General features: G+C 40.2%; 1 protein-coding gene across 3 annotated transcripts; it reads right to left on the bottom strand.

Annotated features, from left to right (window-relative positions):
• Nucleotides 1–2,342: 2,342 nt before the first annotated feature.
• On the bottom strand, nucleotides 2,343–4,855 carry LOC117480780 (DELTA-thalatoxin-Avl1a-like). Of its 3 annotated transcripts, none has more exons than XM_034128238.1 (4): nucleotides 4,630–4,855; nucleotides 4,294–4,346; nucleotides 3,184–3,310; nucleotides 2,343–3,098 (listed from the first exon to the last, which is right to left on the bottom strand). In XM_034128238.1, exons 1-4 carry the CDS (start codon nucleotides 4,692–4,694, stop codon nucleotides 2,684–2,686), a joined length of 660 nt encoding a protein of 219 aa, XP_033984129.1. In that variant the 5' UTR covers nucleotides 4,695–4,855; the 3' UTR covers nucleotides 2,343–2,683. The 3 variants fall into 3 exon arrangements, with proteins under 3 accessions (XP_033984129.1, XP_033984130.1, XP_033984127.1); XM_034128239.1 differs by having other exon boundaries at nucleotides 4,294–4,350; nucleotides 4,630–4,714; XM_034128236.1 differs by having other exon boundaries at nucleotides 4,294–4,721.
• Nucleotides 4,856–10,067: the final 5,212 nt, after the last annotated feature.

The following is a 10,067-nucleotide window of genomic DNA, read 5'->3' as shown; positions in this document are numbered from 1 at the left end:
TTCTGGTTCTGATAATATTCATTTTTAGTTGAAAATACTAATGTTACGTTTGCTATGAGTGTGTGTGTGTGTGTGTGTGTGTGTGTGTGTGTGTGTGTGTGGTGTGTGTGTGTGTATGTGTATGTGTGTGTGTGTGTGTGTGTGTGTGTGTGTGTGTGTGTGTGTGTGTGTGTGTGTGTGTGTGTGTGTGTGTGTGTGTGTGTGTATGTCTAACATTTCTCCTTCTCCGTGGACATCCTCCCATCATGCCATGCTTCTCTGGTGCTCCTGAGGGCCTTCGTCCTTTTGGGGTCCACCACCACGTAGTCCACACGTGCACGCCCGCCTCGTGCACACCCGCCTCGTGCACACCCGCCTCGTGCACGCTCCTCACCGGACACAGACTGATCGCTGCCTCCTTCAGCCGTGCAGCGTTTCTGGTTATAATCATTACAATAAAATGTGTTGATGCAAACTGTTAAAACATGGTAGGATATGATAGTTTATTGTCCCTGATGAATAAACTAATAATACATAATTAAACATATTTTAAATAATATTATTTGAATTAATTTGAAGTAAACAATTACTGCAAAATAAATATAAAAGTAAATTGATAAATAAAATAAATAATATAAAGGTAAATAAATAATATAAAAGTCAATAAATAATATAAAAGTAAATAAATACAATAGTGATTTATTTGTATAAATAATATTTTATTTAATATTGATATTTATTTAAAAAATAAACAATGAATACAAAAATAAAAAATACAGTTCTATTTATTTTTTAATTATATTTTAATTAATATAAATGTTGGTCCCACAGCAGGGACATTTGCAGTGTTGCTGCAGTAATTAAACAGTAAAGCTAAATATACTGTCATAGCAGACACACTTAAAGGTGGGTTAGGTAAGTTTGAGAAACCGGCTCGAGATACACTTTTTGTTATATTCCATGGAATGCTCTTAACATCCCGATAGCAATGAATATCTGAAGTGCTTTGACAACAAATCCATAAAAAAATATCATCTGTGGAAGCCGTAATACTGTAAAAAGCACGACCAATCATTTTAGCCGGCCCGGCTAAAATAACTGGATGGCCTACCTGCCTGTCAGCCTTCCATCGGGGCACAAACTTATCTCGTGCCCTCATTGGTCATGTGTGCGTTCGTGTGTGTTGGAGGAGGGGCTCTATAAGGAAGTGGCTGATTTTTTCCGGCTGTGTATTTTCAAATTCTAGCGATCTCTAGCTGGTTTCTCAAACTTACCTACCCCACCTTTAATGGTTAAAAACAATAATAAAAACAATAGTAAAGTACATAAAATAAAGAAAGCGTTTTATCTATAAGAGAGTATTGACATGGCGCCCTCTGGTGGTTAAACTAAACCACACCAGATGATAATAACTTACTTTATTCACTGATAACTGGAAAATAAACTAAAACAAAGCATTAAATATCATATTGCTGCTCAGTATAATAACAGATTATAATTTAAACATTATTTAGGTGTTTATTTCCCACCTGTCGGGCTGCACAGGCTCTGCCGGTGTTCAGGTCCAGGTCCACCTGTTTGTCTCCTCCGGCTCTCCGTAGAACCGAACTGCTGCTCAACCCCCCCCCCCCCCCCCCCAGAGGCCCGGTGCAGCATCAGCCTCAGAGTCACACATGCACATGCCCATGCACATGCACATGCACACTGACACACACACACACACACACACACACACACACACACACACACACACACACATACACACACACACACACACACACACACACACACACACACACACACACACACACACACACACACACACACACACACACACACACACACCACACACACACACAGACCTGCTTTTTCCAGTAGTTTGGGGTAAACATTGATTATATACTTCCAGGTCTTCCCCTGTGCTTCTGTTGTTTTTGTTTATTTCGGATACAGGGCCCCAAAACACTTAGGCGCTGGGCCATTATAAGCTATGGCCCATGAAACACTTAATATAATTTGGTAATAAGTCAGAGAGAAAATGCTCAGTAGGTTTGTGTTGGTGTGCAAGAAAAGCACAGAGTAACATTTAGAAGTGGCTGAGCGGTGTTCAAGTGAGCACTGACCCACTACGAGAACTGTAAGTGTCTGTCTGTAAGATTGTGCTAACTTTGTCTAAAAGTTGGTTAATGTGCATCATGTGCAGACCAATGGACTCCAAGTAGTTTGTGAACAAAAGTATTAACAGGGAGAGGGAGCAGACAGAAGAAAAATAACACTTCAGTTTTTACATTTTACATATTTATTAATTTAGTTTTATTAATCATATATGGAGCACAACACATAAGAAAATAGACAACCTATTTCTATTATATCATATTTTGTATTAAAAGGGAATCATAACAATGTGAAATTATTTAGATTTTCAAAGCATTTTCCCACAAATGTCAGACTTAATAAGTTGTGATATAATTGAACCCCGGTAAAAGTAATTGTACATATTCAAAGGTGTAGAGATACAAATAAAGAGAATAGTATAAGACATTGCAGGCTTTCAAGTCATGTGACTTTTTGTATGTATCTGTGTAACACAGATGACCCAAAATGCAGCCAAGTACAAAGCAATTACTGACGAGAGCAAATGAAAACTCTGATACCTTTAACCCTGATGATTCATTATTGAGAGCCACTGCTGACTCACTCATTTCTAGTTGTGGCTAACTCGCACCTTGATGACAGGTTGGTAAGCATCTGACATTGTTGCCATGATGGTTATGTGATCCCCCACATAAGTGAGACAGGAGCCATCCGGTATACGTCTCCTAAACGTGATTTGTTCGTCATAGTACATCTGATTATAAAGAGCCTCATCACACGGTGTGCTCACATCAAAAACTCCCAATGCGTACCAGTTTTTGTACTTGTTGAAATCCCAGGGCACAGAAAACATGATAGCTATTTTCTCAGCTGCCTGTTTTCCATCCTTGTTCAGATCGTAGGCAAAGACGCCAACAGATCCTGCATTTTTGGATGGACTCTTGGTGAACAGTCCAATCCCACAGGCTCCAGGGGCAACAGTCGGTGGTAAAGGTGTAGCACAGTATCCACTGAAAGTGTACATCCTGTTCATGGGGGGGGGCAGAACAACTTTGATTATCAGAGAATATTTAAGGAGAACTTATTTACTTGATGAAAGATTTCAGACACCTTGGGTTGTCAAATGTGTAGCCACATTCATTCACAATCTCAATGCTGCACGTTCGATCAGAAACGTTTTCTCCAGCTCCGAACACTGCACCAGCAGCCTTGACTGCCGCAGTCGCCTCCATGATGGCTGTGCAAGACCAGTTCAGACACACAGAGCACAAAACAGTCACATTCTGATTTCATTTTCATTTCATTTGACAGGCAGTACCCTGTAAAAGCTGACCACTTCAAAATATCCCTTTAAAAGATGTGTTGTTGTTAAACATCTCTTGATCCATACCCTTAAAATGAGAGATTATTGTAACGTTAGACTCTGCACAGCTCTCCCGTACACCATCAGCCAGATTAAGTGATGGATGTTATATTAAAACCTTTTCAGGTCCAGGAACAGATTTCATTTGAATTACACAAACGGTGAAAAAACATAGCATCATAGCAAACGGTGTATGTTGTGTTTCGTGTATCATATATCTGCCTCTGAAATAGCTTTAAATCCACCTTGGCCATGACTTTGACACATGCTTTGCCTGGATGTATAAATGCTTTGGTGCTTAGGCATGTGAATGTACAGCATGAAGTGAAGTGCCACATCACATACTTGTTTGTGGGTGTAAATATCGAAATAGCAAAAAACAACTGTTCACACCCATGTGCAACTATACAGAGCTTTTTCAATACAAAACTATGAGTTATGGATTATATTAACATTAACACAAACAAGTGCCCTCACTCTTACCGATACACCGAGGGTGACATGACTCCAAGCACCAAGCAACATGAAGTTAACCAGAGGATGATTTAGAATATATTTATATGACCTGAAGTAATACATTACATTGAACATTTTACATATATATATGTGTATTTTTTTATTAAGAGTTAATAAGTAGGTGTGTTTTAAAATGCTAGATTTTAGAGCAGAGTGTTAGGAACGTGACACATGCTTGAACTCAAATGCACGACTTAGGACAAGATTACAAAATGAAAAAAGTATTTACTTCAAGAAGAAACAAAGTACAACAAAAATCAGTCTAATAGGCAATACGTAGTAAAAGCAAACTACAAAAACATAGAACTAAGTCAACTTGGCTGAGGGAAAATGCTACATACAGTTGGTTCTTGGCTTGGATCGCTGCTTCTTGCCGACACGAGAGAGACAAGGCCTATCTGCAAGAGTTAAGGGGACACAGGTAGCAACTATCAACAAGGGAAAGGTAAGTTCAAAATAAAACAGGGAGTGCAATGACAGACAGTGCAAGACGAGACTAGACTTGAGTGACTGTAATTGAAGTGAACAATGAGACATGTTGACTAAACATAAACCTAAATCTAAACATCTACTATAAACTAAAAACGAATCATATAATATAAACCTGATAAATAAATCAACAAACATGACAGGGTGTTCCACAGAGTTCTGCTCCTGCCAGAGGAGTGTGTTCTTACCTGGTCTGGTGGGTGATCAGCAGCTGTGTGCAGGAGGCAGACTGCTGCTGCTTTATAAAGAACATGGAGACGTGTGACTGCTTTTGGTGGGTGGGCCTACCTGAGAAGTGAAGTGATTTTCAGAAAGCAACGCCTGCTGCTGGTTCTATAGGAATGTCCTTTATGCTGGGGACATGTCCCCACTACTTTAAAAAAAAGTATATTTAGCTAAAAGTGTTCTGAAAAATAGCATGAACAAAATAAATTGTTCTCATGTAATACATAAGAACAATTTACAATCTCGAGAACAGTTTGCCCGTTCACACTTGGTGGGTGTATTTCTGGGAACACAGGTCCATTTGGACATTCAACATATTTAATCAAATCAAATCAAATCAAGGTTTATTTATAAAGCACATTTAAAAGCGATTTTTGGTCGGGCCAAAGTGCTGTACATGTAATAACTACAATCACATAAAAACACATTTCTATAATCACAATAAAAGACAATAAATAAAACATAGGGAAAAGTCAGGAGTCGTGCTCCGCTCTGACTAGAAGGCCAGAGAGAAGAAGTGTGTCTTAAGAGTAGATTTAAAAACCCCTAGGGTCTGGGCCGACCTCACATGGAGGGGCAGAGTGTTCCAGAGCCTAGGGCCAGCTGCTGCGAAGGCTCGGTGCCCTCTGGTTTTGAGCCTGGTCTTGGGCACTACCAGCAGCAGCTGGTCAGCAGACCTTAAAGCTCTGGCTGAGGTGTAGCGCTGGAGGAGTTCAGCTATATAGGCCGGAGCCAGCCCATTTAGTGCTTTAAAAACAAATAAAAGGAGTTTAAAATCAATTCTGAACCGAACTGGAAGCCAGTGCAGTGAGGCCAGAATTGGGGTGATGTAGTCACGCTTTTTGTGGCCAGTCAGCAAACGTGCAGCTGCGTTCTGGACTAGCTGCAGGCGTTTAATTGACGCCTGGTCCATACCCACATACAGAGCGTTGCAGTAGTCCAACCTCGAGGTAACAAAGGCATTAATAACCCTTTCCAGGTCCTCAAATGATAAAAACGACTTAGTCTTGGCCAATAGTCGTATTTAAAAAAAGCAGGTTTTGACTACGGTGCTGACCTGCTTATCGAATTTAAAAGCGCAATGAAGGTCACTCCAAGGTTCGTGACAGAGGGGAGGATATTATTTTTGAGGGAGCCCAGAATATCAACCTGGGAGGCTAGAGGTTGGGGTCCAAAAAAGATAACCTCAGTCTTGCTCTCATTGAGGTTGAGGACATTTTGGCTCAGCCAGGATTTGATCTCTGCTAAGCAGTCCATCAACTGCTGTAGTGAGTGTTTGACATTTTAATTGAGTGGCAGATAGATCTGTACATCGTCGGCGTAGCAGTGGAAGGGGATGTTGTGTTTTGTGAGAATTGAACCTAGGGGCAGGGGGTAATATTAGTAAGCTTTGAATCGAAAACAGTTAAGCAAACAACACCCCCCGTTTTGCAGCAGCATGGCCGAGGCACTGCATTAGTCAATACAACGTACGTAAGCTAAACAGAATTCCCACTGGCCCATTGCTTCTGATTCTAGAATAAGAAAAAAGGAACGCAAATACAAAGAAGTAAATACAATATTTGACAGTATTACACTATTTAAAAAATATATAAACATGAATAAATAGAAGAATGAATATGTAGATAAATGTAAAATACAAAGATAAATAAATACAATTATGAATTAATTAGTGAAATATTTAAAAATATAAAGACAAAGAACAGAACGCAAATTGAGCATTTTGAGCATTTTATTTTTCATATGTATTTGTTGAGTTTTTTTCTGTGTATCTATATCATCACATGACTATGTTTTAGCTTAACTTAACTGTAATATGTTCTTTCTACATTTCAAACCCCACTTACTCTAGTCTCTGTTAAAAAATCCACATTACAAAATGGTTTCATCATCACAGGTCAACTTCTTTGGTATTCCCCTTCTGGACTTACATCTCTCACAGAAGCCCCTTGGCCACTGCTTCTGCATCTGTGTTACCTGTTATAACTCAATCACTATTTAGAAACATGTCAACATTCATCAAACAGTATCTTATCCCCGGACATGGAGCAGGTTCATTCTAAAACCATCATTCAATGCTCAGTTTGAACATCTGGGTTGGGGCGGAAGGTTTCTTTCAATCCCTAAATGAAAAATTGAAATTGTGAATTTGACAGCCATGTTGACATTATACATTATACACACTCCCCCTTTTTACACATAAACCCATGTGTAACAACATCCTGTACGGGAAGAAAACCTTTCAGGTAAGCATTGGTAATAGGAGCATTCCAAACATTATTTACAAATGGACATCCATTATTTTTCCACTGTAAACACTCCAGTGAAAATAAGTGTTTCTCTCCATCTTTCAGGCCTAAAAGAAACAGAATCTTCAGATTTTAGCCCCAGAATAATGTGTAAAGCTTTAAAAACATGTAAAGCGTCCAAAATCATAAAAAAATATAAGAAAGAAATATAACTCAAAGCAAAGTGCCGCTGAGACACCCGTCAACGAATCTTACGCATGGGTAAAAATAAAGGTCCGAGCAAAAGTCGTTTTTGTGCAATTTATTATTTTGCTGGCACAATATACAAGCACAATATTTTATTTTCTGTGTTCATTCTTACCCGATGGTAAAAAAAACATAGGCCTACCGGGTGCACTCTCCACCACCACCTGTTTCCCAGATTTATAATGACCAGGTCTCCCCTTCGCCGGGGCCCAAAGGCTGCCTTTACAAAACAAAGGCATTGAACAACTTATTTGATAAACTTAAAGGGGACCTATCATGCAAAATGCACTTGTGTACGTCTTTTATACATGAATATGTGTCCCCGGTGTTCCAGGGAACTCACCAAGTGTCAGAAAACACAACCCTCTCTATTTTCCTCCATACCCAAATCTCTAAAAAAGGGGCTGCAACGGATCTGATAAAAACTGATCCAGATTTGAACACTGTCCTGACGTCAGGACGGTGGCGCTACGGTTATTGGGCCAACTCCACCAATCAGGAGGAGACAGCCACGGCCATTGCCGTTCGAAAGCGCTGGAGACACTGTAGTACATATGCCAGGCCTGTAGGTGGTGCTGTTCTCAAAGAATCTGCCCTTGCACAAACAGAGCTAGAAATTCGAATTGCTTACTGACAGATTTGAAGATCAATGTGGTTACACTGAACTTATTCTTAACATAAATGGCAACTCCACCACCTTTATTAGGCCGGTCGGTACGATACACATTATAACCATTTAAGGATATGTCAGAGGCCAAAATAGTTTTATTTAGCCATGTTTCTGATAACACAATGACGTCAGCGTCAGTCGAGCTTGCCCAAATGCGGACAAAATCTAGTTTACCTAACAGACTGCGCACATTCAAGTGGATGAAACCCAACCCACATCTAGCTTTAAAATCAGCAGGAGTAGCGATCTGACTACTACTACTGGGCGGACCAGGGTTAGGTTGAACATTTCCTGACAGTAATAACAACAAAAAAAACAGGCATCTTTTCCTCTTAATCGACACACACACATTGTCATCTACTTTAGAATCACCGGAAAAGTCTGCGAGAGTGTGATTTGAGCTTAAGAAGCAGTCCTGAAGTACCATCATCGCAGGCAAACAAAAAAGACAAACATATTTTGTCGAGCAGATTGTCTGCGACAAGGTGACCGGTAACTGTTTGTGTAACACATCCGACCCTTTGCAGGGGATGCCTACTGCGGGTGGCAGAACAGACCTGAATCCAGTAGGCTTCTCAGGATGACTAGAGATCTTCTCATAGTCCAGAACAGTTAACAGGCACAGCAGAATCACGATATGGGCCATCCTCCCAGACCAGCACACAATATCCGCGATGTTCCCGGGGCAAAAATCCTCCTCCTCACAGCAGCAAAGGACAGGCGAAAGCAGCAGCGAGGAAGCGCACCGGTCTCTCCGTGGTATCCCCGGGGTAAAAGGTCTCCTCAGCAAGCAGCACACGACACTGGAACACACGACAGGTGGGAGCAGGCCTCCGTAACAGCAGAACCAGGACAGGTGGAGAGCAGGCCCCAGCCGCGGCAAATCCTCCTCCGCACAGCAGCACACGCCCGGTGAAAGCAGGCCCCAGCCCGAAACGTGGAGCCACTCTACATGTGGGAGCAGGCCTCCGCAGATCTTAGATGACCTGATTGTGGTTTCAGTAGTGTGTAGGGTGTGAGAGTAATTCACAGATATTGCCCTAATGCTGCCGCTTATTCATGCAACGAACATCGTCGAGAAAGTCTAAAGACAATGTCGTGGCAAATACTACTGTATAGAAAAAGGCACCTAAATCACATCAAAACGTTTGAAAGTGCATATGGATGCACGGACAAGCGCTGAAAACTTGCATCCGAATCTGAATGAATAAACTGAAGTTGAACTCCCAGAGAGATCATGTCGAGCCTCTCTGAATATTAGAGGAAAAGATAAGATAAGATAAGATAAGATGGTACTTTATTGATCCCAATTTTACAGCAGCATAAGAAGACAAGGCAATGTACAATACAATAAAAATGCAAAGACTAGAAATAATTAAGAAAGTAGAAAATATTCATGTTGAATTTAACAAGGTATTACAAATATATATACATAAATATATGACAGAAGGAATATTATATAACAGATTATATAAATGTAAAATGTACAATGTATCAAACGTTATACAGAACAACGGTTCTGCTAACTAAATCGATCGGCATGTGGGGGATGCATCACACAGAAACGTTGGTTATTTTGTATATTCCCCAAGGACACGTCATCATGACTGAAGGTGTTGGGATCCAACCCACAATAATGAACTGCAAGAGAACAGGTTCATATTAAAGTGCCTGGCAATTCTGTTAAACCCTAACCATCTTAACGTCAGAACAGCTCATTCCGAAACTGTTTTTTACATTTTCCAATAAAAACTTAATTGGATCAGTGTCAGGAGTTTCCCATCATGCACCATTGTCAGTGGAGACAAGCTGCAGCCTTTAATAAGTGACTTCAATATAAAGCCTGAGGGATTTAAGTATAATGAAGTATTGAATGATATCCCCACAGTGCAGAGTTCATGTTTTATCTGACAGGATGCTGATCTTATTTCAGAATCACAGTTGTTACCAGAAGCTTTCTGTCCTTTTCAGGTTTTTAATATCTACTAATACACGTGGAATATTTGGGATCAATTCAGATTCATGGGTCAAGAGGAAGTTGAAACCTTAACATAATATAATAATAAATAGCTACCGTTATCTTTCCTGTGAGTCTGCAACAGAAAACATGATTCACTCTGACAATGATTAACTGAGGGCATGTGCTGTTAAATTGACATCATAAAGTGGCCAAATGATCAGCTCATTTTCAGACAGGTTTTTATATAAATGGATCAGGACAAAAAGAAAGATATTT

This window comes from Trematomus bernacchii, unplaced genomic scaffold (genome assembly GCF_902827165.1).
Source record: "Trematomus bernacchii unplaced genomic scaffold, fTreBer1.1, whole genome shotgun sequence".
Lineage (NCBI taxonomy): Eukaryota > Metazoa > Chordata > Actinopteri > Perciformes > Nototheniidae > Trematomus > Trematomus bernacchii.
This window is presented reverse-complemented; position numbering and strand designations above follow the sequence as displayed.

Bases quoted from the DNA above. Each gene is read 5' to 3' on its own strand.
- LOC117480780 (XM_034128236.1), bottom strand. From the start codon at position 4,579: ATGTTTGTTGATTTATTTATCAGGTTTATATTATATGATTCGTTTTTA. The intron at 3,311-4,293 runs GTATGTAGCATT...GGTCTTGCACAG, and splicing joins ATCCAAGCCAAGAACCAACT to CCATCATGGAGGCGACTGCG. The intron at 3,099-3,183 runs GTGTCTGAAATC...CCCCATGAACAG, and splicing joins TACACATTTGACAACCCAAG to GATGTACACTTTCAGTGGAT.